The sequence below is a fragment of the Sapajus apella genome, unplaced genomic scaffold (assembly GCF_009761245.1).
Source record: "Sapajus apella isolate SASKATOON/1434 unplaced genomic scaffold, GSC_monkey_1.0 scaffold12, whole genome shotgun sequence".
Classification (NCBI taxonomy): Eukaryota; Metazoa; Chordata; class Mammalia; order Primates; family Cebidae; genus Sapajus; species Sapajus apella.
Genome location: NW_022436952.1, coordinates 31,210,085 through 31,228,094, shown reverse-complemented (window position 1 = coordinate 31,228,094; position 18,010 = coordinate 31,210,085). Strand labels below are relative to the sequence as shown.

The 18,010-nt window shown below is 36.5% G+C and overlaps 1 protein-coding gene across 16 annotated transcripts in view; it reads left to right on the top strand.

Moving 5' to 3' along the window:
* ACACA (acetyl-CoA carboxylase alpha) overlaps positions 1-18,010 on the top strand; it is a 328,053-nt gene that overhangs the window by 208,392 nt on the left and 101,651 nt on the right. For all 16 annotated transcript variants that reach the window (XR_004269722.1, XM_032280776.1, XM_032280784.1 and 13 more), the window contains 6 exons: positions 4,432-4,488; positions 4,733-4,777; positions 11,407-11,448; positions 12,466-12,681; positions 13,490-13,645; positions 16,374-16,577. Coding sequence is in view for 15 of the 16 variants with exons in the window: in XM_032280776.1 (XP_032136667.1) it covers positions 4,432-4,488; positions 4,733-4,777; positions 11,407-11,448; positions 12,466-12,681; positions 13,490-13,645; positions 16,374-16,577 (720 nt within the window). In the remaining variant the exon portion in view is untranslated. The remainder of the gene's footprint in view (positions 1-4,431; positions 4,489-4,732; positions 4,778-11,406; positions 11,449-12,465; positions 12,682-13,489; positions 13,646-16,373; positions 16,578-18,010) is intronic.

Sequence of the window (18,010 nt, the reverse complement as noted above, 5' to 3'; positions counted from 1 at the left end):
CCGTGCTGGTGACTCGAGGGGCTCCTCTGCTTGGGAATTTCCTAGTCTGTAGGCAATAAAAATGCGGCGTCCACTCACCCTCTGCGCTTTCACTGGGAGCTGCAATCCTGAGCTGTTCCTAAATGGCCATCTTGGATCGATCATCACTTGCGTATCTTTAGATTCAACATCATCAGCCTCTTGAGAGACTAACATGGAGTCTTTGCTGTTTTGTGAAAATACCTGTTTTCATTGTCTAATGTGCCTTGTTTGCTGTACTTTTTGACTTCCTCTTACCTGGAAAGTTTTCTTTTACCTTTCTTTCTAAATCCTGCTTGTCTTAAGAACTGTCTCACAGCACTTTGGGCGGCCGAGGCGGGTGGATCATGAGGTCAAGAGATCAAGACCATCCTGGTCAACGTGGTGAAACCCCATCTCTACTAAAAATACAAAACATTAGCTGGGCATGGTGGCGCATGCCTGTAATCCTAGCTACTCAGGAGGTTGAGGCAGGAGAATTGCCTGAACCCAGGAGGCGGAGGTGAGCCGAGATGGCGCCATTGCACTCCAGCCTGGGTAACAAGAGCGAAACTCCGTCTCAAAAAAACAACAGAAAAGAAAAGAACTGTCTCAAATTTCACCTCTTTGATGAGGACTTCTGCGTAGCCCTTACTAAAGTGTATGTTTCTCCTTTGAATTCCTAATTGGTTAGCATACATTTGTTAGCAATAATAATGCTTTTTATTTATATTTTTAAAATCCTACCTAAATTTTTAATTTGCATATTACCACAATTCCATGGGGTTAGATAAGTCAAGAATTATTCCAGTTGTACACATGGGGGAAAAGCTGAAGCTCAGAGAATTTAAGACCCCTAGGTTACTAGCTGGAAGATGATAGGGTAAATTCTAGAACTTAAGGATTTGATGCCAGTTCTAGGGGGCACAGATGGAGGTACTTTAGTACATAATACATTCTTAGCCCTGAAGATGCTTACAGTCTAGTTGAGGGAACAGGATAGGCATGCTTGAAACAATAATCTACAGTTATATTTCATTATGATGTCATAGATGGCAAAGTGTTCTCTTAAACTGTCCTTGATGGCAAGACTCATGTATTCTCTTTGAGTGGACAGCACTTCGCCCATGGACTTGTTGCAGAGAAAGAACTCAGTAAATGTTTTCAAAATTTAATTCAGTGGTATAGACAATTTGTGCCATTGTTATTTACATCATGTCATGCCAATGGTAGACATCTAGGGGAAAAAATGGTTAATGTGTGATGACTATGAGTCTTAGTACTTATTCCATGATTCTGTCATAGCAGTTAAACTAACTATGGGATTGCAGTGGCCAATATGAGGAAAAGGTGCTTCCAGAGAAGTGAAAGTAGGGGACATGCCTGGGGCTTTTTCTGTAGACAGAAATTTACCTTACTTCTTGCTCTTGGCCAGTGACCACGTAGTATTAACTTAAAGCTGGTGATCAAGGTAATCTTTGCTGGAAGAGTCTTAGTGTTATATGTGGCTGCTGCTGCTGCTTCATCTAATAATCTATGAAAGTTTCTTCCTAGGTTTTGAGGCATTAATTGCCTGTGTTTGAGTATTTTTCCATTATTTGATCACAACTTGACGCTTTTTGTTGCCCTCAAATCTAAGTGTCATGTATATCAACACATGTTGATCTAAAAAGGCATTTCAGCCAGACGCGGTGCCTCACACCTGTAATCCCAGCACTTTGGGAGGCCGAGGTGGGCGGATCACAAGGTCAGGAGTTTGAGACCAGCCTGGCCAATATGGTGAAACCCGGTCTCTACTAAAAATACAAGAATTAGCTGGGCGTGGTGGCGGGCACCTGTAGTCCCAGCTACTCAGGAAGCTAAGGCAGGAGAATCGCTTGAACCTGGGAGGCAGAGGTTGCAGTGAGTTGAGATCGCACCACTGCACTCCAGCCTGGGCTATAGAGCAAGACTCCATCTGGAAAAAAAAAAAAGGCATTTTGTTTCTGTTCACTACATATGTTTGTAACATTAATGAAAAACAAGAAATTACCCTTTTCATTGACTAGATGTGGAAACTAAGGCACAGAGAAAGCCAATGTCTTTGCCTAAGGCTATTTAGAAAGGTAAGGGTAGACTATGCTGACACCCTAAGCATAGAGAAGCTATTTATTGCATCAGGTACTGTGCTTATCCAGGGACATTTGGCATTTTCATCTCCTCGTTAAAATATATATATATATATATATATATATATATATATATATATGTGTGTGGAAGAGGAAGGAAAAGCAATTTAAGAAAAAAAAAGATAAAGTGGTAACTAGTTTTGTTTTTCACTTCATGATCATGCTCCTAGCAGTTTAGAAAAAGTTTTTTTTTTTTTTTTAAAGCACACATTAAACTATCAAATAAGTTGATCCAAATTGTCCAAATAATCTTCTAGTCCCAGCATGTCTTTTTTTCTCTCATAGAATTTAGGATCATATATTTGTAAATGACTTGTGGAGGAGATTGAAGCAGTCAGTGTAAATGGAGTTTCTCCAGGTGCTGATGCCTAATCGCTGGGTAATAGCTGTGGACTTGCTGTGAGACCCGCATTATTACAATGTAATCAGAATCCTGTTGCTCTGCTGTTATTGTCAGCCACTTGTGGAATTTTAAAAGCAATAACAATTTTGATTTTAAATCATGGCATTATTAAAGTTATTTTCTTTCCTTGCCAGAACATAGCTATTGATGCTTGTCTTTGAAGGACTTGACTGTAGTGGAATCTTTGTTGATGTCAGAAGAAGTGTTTCTGTTCCTGACCACACTGAGAAACCCCTGCCTCTTTCAACCGATTTTTTTTCTAATTGTAGTGTCAATACTTGGCTATTTACAGCAAGGCGTGTGATGACATTACAGATAATTTTTTAATGTGTAACCCAAAATTTATTTATATTTGACCTGAGAATTTATTATTTTATTTGCTTTTAGAAAATTAATTTTTCCAGTTATCTTTTGTTTATGCTGTTAATAAAATTAATTTTATTACTCAGCAATGCCATAGCAGAATTGAAGAAATTGCAAGAAATAAACCAGGAATGTGCTTCCTTATAAGGGGAGGACAATTTGAATTAAAATATATATATATATAGTATTATAAATGTTAAGAATTGGCTTATAAATATATCTCTTGGTTACAGTTATAGCAAGAAATGTGGTCAAACTTAAGTCTGGATGTAGCCTGTGAAAGTCCACATTATTTTCTGTTTGTGCTAGTCATGTGTTTTCTCAGGTCATTTAACTGGTGAGGTTGCTTTTTTATTTGTTGTTACCTAATACTTCTTTGTTAGGGACCTCTAAACATGTGTCTTTTACTTAGTTCATTAATTTGTTTCTTTGTCCCTGCCTTTTGAGATACGTGAACAGCATAGGGAAGAGGAAGGCTTAGGCTCAGAGGCTCAAAACTCATGTAAGTGGCTGTCTTGAAACTACTGGTGTCTATTTAATTTTTTTTTTTTTTGGAGACAGTCTCCTTCCGTCACTCAGACTCTGAAGTACAGTGGTGTGATCTTGGCAACCTCTGCCCCCTGGGTTCAAGCAATTCTCATGCCTTATTCTCCCAAGCAGCTGGGATTACATGAATGTGCCACCACACCTAGCTATTTTTTTCTATTTTTAGTAGACACAGGGTTTTGCCTTGTTGGCCAGGCTGGTCTTGAACTCCTAGCCTCAAGCGATCTGTCCTGCCCACCTTGGCCTCCTAAAGTGTTGGAATTACAGGTGTTGAGCCACCACACCTGGCCTTCTGTTGACTTCTGATATACTAGTTGCCTGTACCTGGTGGAGATATAAATAATTCCTAAATGTAAAGGCCTGTAAAATGTTGTTTTTAACAATTTTAAAAGAGAACCTTTTTAAAAATCGCCTTCATGTAAGGTAGCAGGGAACTTTTTTAGAAACACTGAAAGGTTACAGTTTGTTAGACTGAATTCTAGGAACGCTGTATCTGATGGTAGGTAACATCTACAATCTAAACAGTTTAGGACCTATGTTTTATGGAAAGTCCTTCTTTTCTCTCTACCTTATTTCATTTAGCTTCTTTATCAATATTAATGTTTACAGCTGAATATATGCCCAACAGTATGATTTTTATAAGCAGAAATTTTGTCATGGTCTACCTTTATGTAAATCAGTTCTGAGGTAATTTAGTTGACTTCATATGACCCTTTCTTCTCCACAAAGTTCTCTTTTAGTTTTGTCCAAATCAGTATAAAATCTATTTTGTAAGATTTAATCTTAGGAGCCAGGTTGAAATTTGTTCACTTGCAAGTTTGAAGGTACTAAGCTAAGATGAAGATAACCAAAAAGAGTGTTTAGTTCTACCAAAGCCTTAAGAGGACTGCATGCGATAAAATTTAGAATGAATGGAAATCTCATCCATCTTCTGTTTTACATGTTTACTCCTAGAAAGCTACCCTGGTTGACCATGGGATCCGGCGCCTTACTTTCCTGGTTGCACAAAAGGTATTGACATGTGAATTGTACCTCTTTAATATTTCTTATGCTGCTGCTAGAACTTAATGAAAAAGGGATTGCAATCATATGCTTACTAGTAGAATTTATTCAGAGAAATAACTACTTTTCTGTAAGTTTTATTTTTAAAAAAACAGTACTTTATATCATCACCTTTTACTCAATTTGTTTTTAATTTTGTTACTAATTGCCAGCTTCTGCTGTCTTTCCTTCCCTTCTGTCTTTTATTTGAAAGGATTTCAGAAAACAGGTCAACTATGAGGTGGATCGGAGATTTCATGTAAGTAAAAGGAACAATAATGAAAAATTACTTACTGTTTATTTGTTTGCCACTGATTATTTAAACAGAATATATGTTAAAAGGGCTGGACTGATATTTGGTCCCTCTTCTTTTAGAAATTATTATAGTAAGTACTCAGTTCTCTGTAATTGCAGCACTTTGGTAGGCTGAGGAAGGAGAATTGCTTAAGCCCATGAGTTTGAAATGAGCCTGGGCAGCTTAATGAGGCCCCATCCTCTATTACTTAAAAATATTTTTAAAATTCTTATGTCAAGTGTACCAGCTGAAGGTTTTTTCTCTCTTTTTTTTTTAACCTATAATGAATTCTCAATATATCTCTAAGAAATAGTTAAGAGTGAACATAAGCATTTATCCAGATGAATAAGGTAGAAACAAGCTAACTAGTAATTTTTTCTGTGCACATAGTGAATCAGTAATCAAGAATAGCCAGTTGCACTTTGTGGTCTTGGCTTCTTTACTGAGAAGTCTCAATTCTAAAGAATGATGATTTATTTAAAATGCCTTAATGGAGCCAAGTTGCTATTTTTTTTGTCTTATGTTAATCCTAGGAACAGGAAATAAGTAAAACTTAAACATTCTGTTGTTTATTCGGTCATTTAACTGAATTAACTGTTAATATTTATGAGATTAAAATTTTTATTGAAAAGAGAATTAAGTCAATAGCCTGGGATCCAAACTGTGGTATATCCATATGATCATACCCAGTAGAGTGACAGCAGTAAGGCCAAAAATCCAGTTTGCAATCAATATGTCATTTTCAAAATGGCTGATTATATTCAAAACATTTCATAAAAATTGTTTCTAATGTAGCTAAGTAAGATTCCAGAGGATGTTAGGAAGTTGTTTGTTTGTTTGTTTTTTGAGAGGGAGTCTTTCTCGGTCACCCAGGCGTTAGTGCAATGACACAATCTCAGCACACTGCATCAGGTTCAAGAGATTCTCCTACCTCAGCATTTCAAGTAGCTGGAACTGCAGGTGTGTACTACCACACCCAGCTAATGTTTGTATTTTTAGTAGAGACAGGGTTTCACCACTTTAGCCAGGCTGGTCTCAAACTCCTAACCTCAGGTGATCCGCCCTCCTTGGCTTCCTTTGGGAACCTGGAATTACAGGCGTGAGCCACCATACCCGGGCTGTTTGGTTTGGTTTTAGCAATTAAGATAATTTAGTTGTTAAGCTCTGTGTGTTTGCAACAATGGAGATAGCATTTGAGATTCTGGAAAGGACTTTCTAAACTCAAGGACCTATGTGTGACTGCTTTTATTACCTTTTTGTTTATTAGACTTCTAGCACTTGACATTTTGTTTTCCTTCATACAGTTCACCTTGTTGGTCTAGTCTATAGAGAAACAAGAGAGCTACGATTTTCTGAAATGCTTTAGGAAATGTTGTGGACAACATGACTCTCCTGTGTTATTGATGTCAGGAAATCAAGCAGAGTGTAGATATATATTAATCAATAACTTTAGATAGGAAACAGAGTCAGTGGAGAAGTATGAGGAGCTTAAAAAGAACCCTGGGGCTTTAGGAAGAAAAATCAGGAGCTTAGAGAATAAAATTGATACTTAGGGATAGAATATGAAAGCCCGTGAATAAACACTGTGGCTGGTAGATGCTGATCAGAGCTAGTAGACATGCCAGAGCCAGGCCCTGGATTTTAGAAGAGTGTTTTGCTAGGCTCTTAAATGTTGCTGTGCTTTTTATCACAGTCTTTAGAATAATAGCATATTCTAGGGAATGACACCAAATTTGTAAAATTGTTTTCCTTTTTGCTAATGGTTTAGATGGAGTCTTTACATCTATAGCACATTAACTGGTTTCTATAATAGATACACTGATCAATTAAAACTGTCCACTAAAAACCAAAGTGATTAGTTCTCACTGACATTTTTTCATATATGTAACACACATACAAAAACCCTTTCTTATCTCTGAATCTATAGTGTATAGTTACAAATATATGCCCTAATATTAATCTAGAGTGTACTTAACAGCTTTAAAACTTTTTTTTCCTCTCTGCTGTCCTGATATTTCTGCATTTAGGTTGAATAGGGACATGTATAGGCAAAAATTGGCTAGAAAATGAGGCCAGCAGGGGGTCTTCCCTGACAATCATTGTCTGATTCCTATTTATAGTGACATCAGGTGGGAAATCAGTTAAATTATCAAGTGACTTGATTTGTCATGAGTGTAGGAAAAGCTGCTTTAGAGCATAGAGAACATTAAGGTTTAAGTGTGGACTAGATTTGTTCTGAAGAATTGAATGGCAGAGTTAGGGCATTTTTATATTAGTCCCTTTAAAAATGATAAGTGGTTTTGCAGGGGGCAAGGGCAACTATTAAACTGAACTCCATCCAGAATCTATTACATAATCCAGCATCTACAATAGCCAGGAAGCCTTGGCAGAAACTGTGCAAATCTGGGGGTTACTGTCATGGTGCTGCTGTGAGTTCTGCTGATGGTAGCTTGACATTCATGAAGGATGCTTGCCTCTGTCATGTCATCTGATGTGTGCTTGCCCCATAGTTAGTGTACTGTGAAAAAGAGGAAGCTTCTGGGAGTGCCAGAGATGAATCCCTTGATCTCTCTGGCTTTTTGGTAATCCACTGTGATGTATGCAGCCTCCCCTGTCCTATGCTGTGAAATCCCTATATTATTGAATGGAAGAGAGAATGTGCACTTGATGGGGCAAGGAGAGGAGGAAGGTTACCAAGTTTGGTTTAAGAACATTGGTTAGTGGAATAAAGCAAGCTGTGCTGTTGTATAGTTGTTGGTCTTTCAGATTGTCTCAGAACCAGAACAAGACAAATGAGGGCCAGAGTAGAGGTTCCTAGAGAACTGTATGTATTGTTAGGTGCTGATTAGGATGCCAGTGATGGCTATAAGCATTTACAATACTTGGTAGTTTAACCACAGTCATCCCAGAAAGCTGCCCACAGGTGTGTCTGCTGCTGCCCGATTCTCTTGACCCTGAATTGAGATTATTTCTGTGACTGCAGTGTTCACCAGTGTTGAGTCTGGGAGTTGACTGTTTCCATAACTGCTTAATTAAATCAAGTGCTCATAATGGAACTTGAATAACTGCCTAACATTTATATTTAAACAGAAAGTTTGAGGAAAACAAGTCTCTTTTGTAAATATATTCTTCTTGTTAAGAAAAAAAAGTAGATCATAATACTTATCTGAAAATAAAAAAATTAAAGAAAAAATGGATACGATGTTAAAAAAAAGAAAAAAGATCAAAGCCTTGAATGCAAAAGAATTATCTTGAATTTCTGTAGCTATCTAAACTGCAGCTCCATCCAGTTTTCTGTTAGTTAAAACTTACTGATTCATTCTCTCTTAGTTTCACTCACATTTCAGGTCTGGAATTCCAAAAAATTCAGCAGAAAGTGCTGTCTAATTGCGATATAAAGCCTTTTTTTTTTTCTTTGAAGCTTTTCATGTTTTTTTTTTCAGCAAAGTTTGGCTAAGGACATCGAAATACAAATTTTCAGGACTTCTTATCCCCCATTAGGTCCAAAAATTATAAGATTCTAAATTAAACAGTTTTACATCTGTTAATAAAATGTTACCTTTTGTTCTTGTAAAATTTCATGAGATTTACAAAAAATGTTTACCAATCTCCTGAGAGAGTTGTTGTTTTATGACTGTTGTGTGACTCCCACTTTAAAATAAAATATTTTGGATTATTTGGACCTTGAAGGAAGAGCTTACTATCATGAAAAGTTATCACAATTAGTAGTTCTTTTTTTTTTTAAAGACATTTCTGTTTGGTAGTGGACAAACTTTAGTTTTCAGAAAGGTTGGTTTGGGTTTTTGTTTTAATTACAGTCTATATAATTAGTTCTCAGCATGTTGAGGTAAAAGAGAATTGCACCAGCAAGCTCCCAATTTCTTCATCTCATTAGGTTTTTAACATGATTATTAGTATCATAATCAGCTATGATGTTTTTTGTTGTAGGTTTTCACATTCTCTGATTTGCAGGGTGTCTTGATTGGCTAATTTGGGCAAATTATTTTGATTGTCTTGATGATGGTTGGCTGATTAGAACACAGCAGGGGTATAATTTCTTCCTGTGAAATGTTGCATTCTTTTGTTTTTTGGTACCAGAACACTAAGAGGGCTTTTCTTTGTGTACATTCAATTATGATATTTGCCCATGACACTAGTAGAATACTGGAAAAGCAAATACATTGATGATGGAATAAGCATGAATGTTTTTAGTGGAAAAACTGGCAGTACGAGAATGAGATAGGTTCAAGGCATTTACTAAAACCATGGGAACAGACTTTTAGCTTTCTTCTTTTCTGTGTTTTCTGTGAATCTGTGGTTTTTGAATGCCAAAAGAGGTTACTTTGTGTAAGAGTCTTCAGACTTCCAAGTCACCGAAGAATTGCTTGGTAGTCCCACTTTTCCATTGCACAGAGGTTCTTGCTGTCTCTTGTTCTGAACGTTTAATACTTAAATTGAGGATTTTACCGTGGAGCTAAAAATTTACTCAGAAGTTAAAAAAAGTAAAAAGCCTTTTCTTAGCTAACCTTAATGAAAGTGGTTTTTCTAGTTGGTAGTCATTGCCCACCTCTGCCAAGAATTAGTCAGTTTCTTCATTATTTGTATTAAAGGCATTTCCATTCAAAATTGCTTTATATGCCTGTCAGTTACTACAAATTTTCTTAATTGGTTTAGTGGAAAAGAAAGCATTTTTTTATTACTGTTGTTTTGTTTTTGAAAGGAAATGGTTTTGATCCCACAAGTGTACATAATTAAAGAAATGGCATCCTAAACAAACATTTTAATTAATTAGCTAGTAATAGTTCAGGCAGAATAGAAAAGTGTGTGCTTAAAATATCATATTATCACCTTCCTTGCCTTTTCTTTCAGAGAGTTCCATGGAAAGATTTTGTTATTCTTCCTTTTTTGGCATGTGTTACTTTTTAGGTAATGCTCTGAAAGCTGTACCTTACTGGAGTAAAACCAAAACTAGGTTATATAAAACTGTGAGCATGATATTTACCAACACCTTGGTTGAATGCATCCTACTTAACCTTGAAGTTATTCCCATGTGCTTCACTATCATGGCAGGGAGGAGGGGGTCAGAGAAATATTTAGAACAAAACTTCATTAGGAGAAGTTCAGTCCTGTGTAAAATCCACTTTAAAAAGGCTTTGAAAAAGGAATTTCCCTGAGGTTGGTGAATGAGTTCCTAGAAACTTTTTAAATGCAGTCTTACAATTAAAATACCAAGGAAAATATGAAAAGATTTATTAACTGTGCAAGCTTTAGTTAAGGTGAGAGTGAGGTATAATACTTATGGAATGTATTCAAGAAATTTTCAGGAAATTCAAGAACCACAGGTTTACAGCATGAGTTTTGCTTTGTTCGCATTCTGCTTTTTTAAAGTCTTAATTTCTGTGTTTTTGTCTCATCAAAGAGAAATTCTCTAAATAAGGAATTTGGATTATAATAAGAAGAGAAAGGTAATACTGTGCCCTTGAGAGGTGAGAGGGCATGATGGACTCTGGCATTAGAAAGACCCAAGTTTATCTTCTAGCTCTGTGATTCTGAGGATGTACTTGAGCCAAGTTTCCTTGCTGGTAAAATGAGGGTCACAACATCTACCTCTAGAGGTTGTTGAGAGCATTGGATGGAACAACACATGAGAGTGCCTGCACCAGAAGATTTTCAGTCCATGTTTCCTTCATAGTTCCTAAAGCTCGTTCAGGATATGTAGGCAGCTAGTCTGGTCTCTCTGCCTTGTACTGATAAGTATTTGATTATATTGCATTCATAATGAAGAAGATGCCTAATGAAACCTCCTATAGAGGCACATAGTAATGACTTGATTCCAGCACTGCCAGTAGAACTTCCCATCCGAGAAACAGGGGTATTTGGTGTTAGTAAGTTAAATTTCAGAAACTAATGAACTCTGCTAATTGAATTCGTCTTTGTTAATTAATAAGGCTCTAGTAAATTGGTTTTTTTTAATATAATGCCCTACAAAAAAGCAGGAAGACCTAATGATTACAAGTTCACTAGTTCCACCTCATTCTTTCCTATACATATAGTGGTAGTGACCAAGGTAGCATCTTGTATTTTTCTTTGTCTTCAAATGTTATTATTTAAACTCTTGAAATTATTGACTTGAGAATGAATGTGAAAATCATGGACTGAGAACTCTATACTGTCTGACCAGTTTACATTTTAAGAGTTTCTTAAACAGAAACTTGGGAAATCAGTCCAGTAACTACTATTACAGTGACTGCAGCATAGGGTGTGTTGTTTTTATTTGCCAGGTTGTGCCAAGAGCAATACACAGCAAGATTTTTTTTTTCACTTGGGACATTTTAAAAATATACACATATTTTTCCCCCTTGGGAGAGGGTAGATACTAAAGTTAGGTTTATAATATGGTGATTCTCAAATTTGGAAATGGGGTCAGAGTGATGATTATGCAGATGATCATTCATATTTCCTGGACTAAGCTTAGGTAAGAAGCATGTTTTCTAGAAAATTATCTTCTAAATGTTTCTAAACTGTTTCTGTACTATACTATAGAGGCTCGTGTCTATGAACTACTGACACATTTTCCCCCTTCTTTAATACAGAGAGAATTCCCTAAATTTTTTACATTCCGAGCAAGGGATAAGGTAAGGATTGATTTATTTCCTATTTAAAAAAAAACTTATTTTTTTCTTAAAAGCCCAAGAATGGCTTATCTTTGTCACATGTTCTTCTTGCCATTCTCTTCTCTCTTATTGAACTTGTGCTTCCTTTTGCCTTCCTTACATTTGTCTTAGAACTAAAGCCAATTGTTTTCTGAGAGAGTTTGGTTTAGGAAACAACCAAATGTATTGGGCTACTCAACAAAGGTGATACCGTTCCAAATCATACCTGTCCTTTAGAATGACCCTAAGGATGTGATATGAAAGGACTATTCTTGTCATCTAAAAATAATTCACTGATACTCAACTCTTGTTTATGTGCATTTTTTTTTCAATTTTAAAATACAAAACTTCAGACCATGTTGCTTTCTTCCTGTTACCGGCTTATGTTTTTAACTCACTCTCTCCATTCACTCAGTTGACATGTATTCCAGAAAAATAATTTAGTTTCACTGAAGCACACAGTACACAGACAGTACAGTATTGTTATATACTAATACAACTTTTAAAAACATATATAAGTGTTATATAATCTATGGATACAGTGTTCCAAAGCCAAATATCTCTTTAATTAAAAAATTGTGTGATGTTTATTTGTTGAGTATTAGGTCTTTTGTACAGTATCATAAGTTAGAAAACTTTTAGGGTAAGCTCAGAACATTAGCATGTGAAGTAGATATTAATGTGAAGCAGTCTGTAATTAATATAAAAATGAATTATAAATACATTAAATGCTGTAAGAGTTCTAAGGAAATTGAGGTTTTTTTTGTTTTTAATACATATCATCACCACTTGTAAAAGCATAAATGATGAAGGTTTAGGAAGCAAATAGGTACTTTAGTACCTAATCTTATGTAAGCTATAGCATTAGCCTTGAACATAGCTCATTAGCACATCATAGCTTATGTGTCTGTTTTCAGGCATTTCTATTACATTCACTTCATAGGTATAGTTTTGTAACTGCTTCTTGTGAGCTGTTTTTTCTCTGATTCTTGTACTCAGTTTGAGGAGGATCGCATCTATCGTCATCTGGAGCCTGCTCTCGCTTTCCAGTTAGAGCTGAACCGGATGAGAAATTTTGACCTCACTGCCATTCCATGTGCTAATCACAAGATGCACCTGTATCTGGGGGCAGCCAAGGTGGAAGTGGGCACAGAAGTGACAGACTACAGGTTCTTTGTTCGTGCAATCATCAGACATTCTGATCTGGTCACCAAGGTGGGTGCTGTACTTTAATAGGATGTTATCCCTGAGGGAAGGGACAGAGTGATAGACGTGATTTGAAATCAGGTCTTATGCTTCTGCTGAGAGAGAGCCTAAAAAAGAAATCAGGTTTTCATTTTTTGAATCAAGGCTTCTGTTCTCTTTCAGTGTTTACAGAAGTAAATATTTCATATAATAAAGGCTTTTTTTTTTGCAAAGCAGAAAGTGCATCTAAAAAAAAACAAAAAAGGAAGGCTTTTTTCCCCTTTAATTTGATTTTTCTTAGTAGCAGAAGCATAATAGCACTCAAGAAAAGAAAAAGCATACTAACAAAAAAAATCACAGGAAGAACTGGGTGATGATAGAGCATAAGGAGATAAGCTAGGAAAGGGGTGATCCCATTGTACACCTGTCTAGAGGTATGGGCAGTGTCTGTATATAGCAAGGCACTTCCTGGTGTGTTCATTATTACTGTACCCCATAGCCACTCCCTTTCTTCAGCTTTTCATTTCTAAATAGCTCTGTTTGGCATACATGAAATATGATTCCGTTGAGCTTACAGCTATGGGGATGCCCAGTATTTCTACCTCTTCAAAGGAAATGATACAATAAGAGTAAGGAGAAAGGGCTGACATAGACTTTTTATCTGGCCCTTGCCTTCCCTGCCTGTGGTTACTGGACTGACTCTAGGGAGAAAGATACACAATGTCTTCACCAGATGCCTTGTGATTCATGACGTACTGCTGCTTAAGTGATTTTAAGAGCCATTTCTATGTTGCCTCTTTTAAAACACATTAATACTGATTATATTCTTCCTGTATAGGAAGCTTCTTTTGAATATCTGCAAAATGAAGGGGAGCGGCTGCTCCTGGAAGCCATGGATGAGTTGGAAGTTGCTTTTAACAATACAAATGTCCGCACCGACTGTAACCACATCTTCCTCAATTTTGTGCCCACGGTTATCATGGACCCATCAAAGGTACATTTCTCCTTAGCTTCTCTCCCAGCACTAGCAAGTGTAAGAAGTTCATTCACATTTATCTCACTTGGACTTGGAAACAGGTACTCTTGTTCAGGCTGTTGAGCCCTTAATCTATAGAGTTTATAGAATATTTATAAGATTGAGTTTTGGGACAGTGTCAAAAATTTGATTTAGCCATTAAAAAAAATAGTTCTCAAAACGGAAGGTGGTATGGTGTTAGCTTACTGGTCACTTAGAAGCAGTACAAAAACATGAAAACCTTTCTCTTCTTTTGTTGATAGCTGTTTTATGATATTTGCCATAATAGTGGTTCTGTTTTATACTATTCCCTACTATTTCTCACCTGGAATTATTAATTTTACTGTTACTAAGCATTTTGGCTAAATTACTGCTTCTGTGCACTAAATGTTAATTACCTGGTGGCCTTAGTGAGACAATGCACCTTCTCAAAGTGTCTAACCTATCTCTCTTGAATGTTTTTCTATAGGGAGAGAATTTGGCTGATAAGGAATTTCACATGTATTATGTATATTTTCTTCCCTGAGGGTCTATTCTAAAATACTATTTTAGAACATATAATTCTATATAATTTAAGGAAGAAAAATAAGGTGATTTTGTACTTGACCTTTTATTCCAGGTGTAATAAAGACAGGCTGCTCTTCTGTTTCGGCTCCTTCTCTTTTTTTTTTGAGACAGAGTCTTACTCTGTCGCCCAGGCTAGAGTACAGTGGCACCATCTCAGCTCACTGGAACCTCCACCTCCCGGGTTCAAGTGACTCTCAGCTTTCACTTTCCCTAGTAGTTGGGAAAGTGAAAATGCTTCAGCTTTCCCTAGTAGTTGGGACTACCATACACAGCTAATTTTTGTATTTTTAGTAGAAACGGGGTTTCACCATGTTAGTCAGGCTGGTCTTGAACTCCTGACCTCAAGTGATCCATCCTTCTTAACACCTGTAAAGTGCTGGGATTACAGGTGTGAGCCACCGTGTCTGGCTCCTTCTAACTCTATCATGATATTATGGAACTTAGATAGGAGAATCAGTATCTCCTTTTTTCAAGATCAATTGTAGGCATGAATTTTTGCTGCTGCTGCTGCTTTTTTTTTTTTTTTTTTTTTTTTTTTTCTTTTTTTCTTTGAGAGACAGGGTCTTGCTTTGTTGCCAGGGCTAGTCTTGAACTTCTGGCCTCTAGCGATCCTCCCACCTCAGACTCCCAAAGTGCTGGGATTATAGGCATGAGTCATCATGCCTGGTAGATTTTTGCTTCTTGAACTTAGTATCTGAGATCTGAGAAGTAGTTCTCTACTTTTTTTTCCTTCAAAATTCCAAGCTAATGATGGGTTGCTTTTGTCTGTAAGGAAAGCCAAGGATAGGGCTACTCATTTGACTCAAATCTCATCATCTAGTTTAAGCAAAACTTCTCCTAAGCATTCTGGGACTGATGAGCTGGGAGACTTAAAACATGGCCTATGACACTGTGCAACTGTATATTTTTTAAGATGTGGCTTATCTTTTCTCTGAGTTTTTCAGATCAGCCTCTGCTTTCATTTTAACCACCCATATGCCCTGACTCTGCTTTTCCAATGATAGATAGCTGCCAATTTTCTATATATAAACATTGTTAGCTTTTGTTCCCATCAGAAAAGAATGGATAAATATCTCTTGGTTAACAAGCAAGTGTGATAATAGAGAAGTTAACTCCTTGAAACTCATTCTAACTTAAAATTCTGTAGTGCAGAAACAAACTGTGAGGGTGGCACATACTACTAAAGAACTGCAAGAGTTAAAACCCACTTAACAATTGAAACCGATTAAAAAAAAAAGAAAAAGAACCACAAGAGAAAGAGAATGTAAGATATTCTTGAGATTTTCTAAGAAGTTGAGGAAGCATTTTAGAAAGATAATTCATTTAAGAAAACATTGATTTTGTATAGCATGTTCTAGCCACAGTATGTTCTATGCAGCCATACTGGGGGAAAAAAGCTTTGCTTTAGCATATAAATAACAAGAAATCATGTCTAAGGCTATTTGGTTAAAATAACTGTCCTAACCCTGAAAACTAAGAGCATTAACCTGTCTTGGTATAAAACTTAGAGAAACAAGGGAACATCTACTCCATCTTCTTAAATCCTGGATGGACTTAGCAGTGGCCAAGCTTCAGAGATTTGTTTAGAGAGAATGTTCTAGCACCACCTACAAATTGCCTTTCTTTAATTTGTGCAATTTACCAAGAGACATATATTATAAAGTTTAATAAAATTGTATGGAAAAAACCTCATGGTGGTAATTGCTATGTTGATTTAAAGTCCTGTAAGTGCAATGAAACATAGTTACCATGCATATAAATGCTACTTAATAGCTATTTAGCTAGAGATTTTATTCTTATTTGGGGCTTCCTCTTAAATCCCATGGCTTATAATTTTAGATATTGCAGATCTTTGATATAGAATGTGAATATAATTGGGAAAGGGGAAGGAGTTGCAGAGATTTGGCTGTTGTTAGCCAGAGAAAACCACTCAAATGCCAAGCCAACATGAAATTGTCCCTGACTTGTTCCAGGGAAGAATAGATTTGGAGAGAAACTATCTGACCACTTTTTGTAAGGTGTGCATCTCCACAAACCAATATCTTTTTTTTAGTCTTTCTTTCCCAAATATGGGCATACCTGAAACAGATCTTAGTTACAAGGTATTTAAGTTTTGCACTTGGTGATGTGTCTGTGTCAGATTGAAGAATCTGTGCGGAGCATGGTAATGCGGTATGGAAGTCGCCTATGGAAATTGCGCGTCCTCCAGGCAGAACTGAAAATCAACATTCGCCTGACGCCAACTGGAAAAGCAATTCCCATCCGCCTCTTCCTGACAAACGAGTCTGGCTATTACTTGGATATCAGCCTATACAAGGAAGTGACTGACTCCAGGACAGCACAGGTACAATACTCAAATAGGATCCTCAGAGTTTTGACTTGATCCTACAGAAAAGACACTCATCCTTGTTATTGAAGATCCAAACTCACAAATAGCAGTGGGTCACCTGGTGGGGTTATCCTCTGTGAGCTTAAATGAGTATATGAATTTGAAAAACTTCATCTGCCTTATAAAATGTGCCTATGTTTTCTATCATGGATGTTATAAAACCGTTAACCATTTGTCATGTATTGGTAAGCACCAACAGATGCCAAGTGAACCTGACTCCAGAGGTTATTCTGTGGTTTAGGGCTGTTTTAGAGGGCTCTTGGGTTATTTCAGCAATCTAATCTTCTCTGATATGATGTGTCCTTCCTATTTTCACCATAATTAAACTACTCATTGGCAAGTGAGGGAAAGAGAATTGTTAGATTGTGTCACCAACTTCTATGTTAAAGAAGGAAATTTTCAGCATAGTATAGTGGCATGAGCACTCTCATCAGTGACTATCATGTTTATCTATTGTGTTCTGTTTTTATCATATTTTTTGTGCCATCTATTATGTTGTTCCCTTTCCTTCAAAGGTTTCAGGATATCATATATTCTATAAGAGCAAAGTGGCAAATTTTAGCCCATTTTCAGGTTGGAAAATTGAGAATGTGAAAATAGAAAGTGAGTCAGGACACTAATTCTGTGATAACACAGAATTCCCTTTTAATGTTTTACTACCTTGGTTTCTAAATATTTGGACTCTTTACTGTGATACTGAATGTAGGTTGAACCATTGTTCATATTTTTGAAGAACTAGGATATTATTTTAGGGCTTCGGCCTGAATTCAAGAATTGCATTTCTTCTGATTAAAGGATGAATGTGCTCCAGTATACGTAAACAAGGGTTTCAGTCTATTCCGTGCTTTGGGTGCCAGGGAGAGATTATATGTCTCTTGTTTTTATCTATATCTTTTTAAATCCAGGAATAGAAGCAGGAAAATATATTTTTTAGTCTTTTGAAGTTGAATTTTTAAAAATCTCAGTTTAGACAGTTATTAGAATGACCTTTTATTTTGTGCTTTGATTCTCAGTTAGGTGGCTAGAGAAATCTATCGTATGAGAAGTGAGCAGTTAAAAACAGAGAGAGAGAGAGTGCGCAAGAGCCTGAGTGGTGACCAAGAGAAAGAGTATTCAATAATTTTTGCTATATTTGATGTTTTTTTAGTACAACCTTAAAGACATTTTCAGTCAAAGCTTTCGACGGGTAGGGATGTTTTTAATTAACTTCTACAATGGCTTCAAGGCAGGTCTATTCTTGTGAAAAATAAGATGGCCACTTGAGATTTTAATGTTTTTGATAAATATGTTTGTTCTTCATAACTACTTTCTTTTTCTTTTTTTCTTTTCCTTTATTAGGAAACTTTGAGATTTCCCTCTTGCTGGCTAATGGTGACACAGGAGCGTGA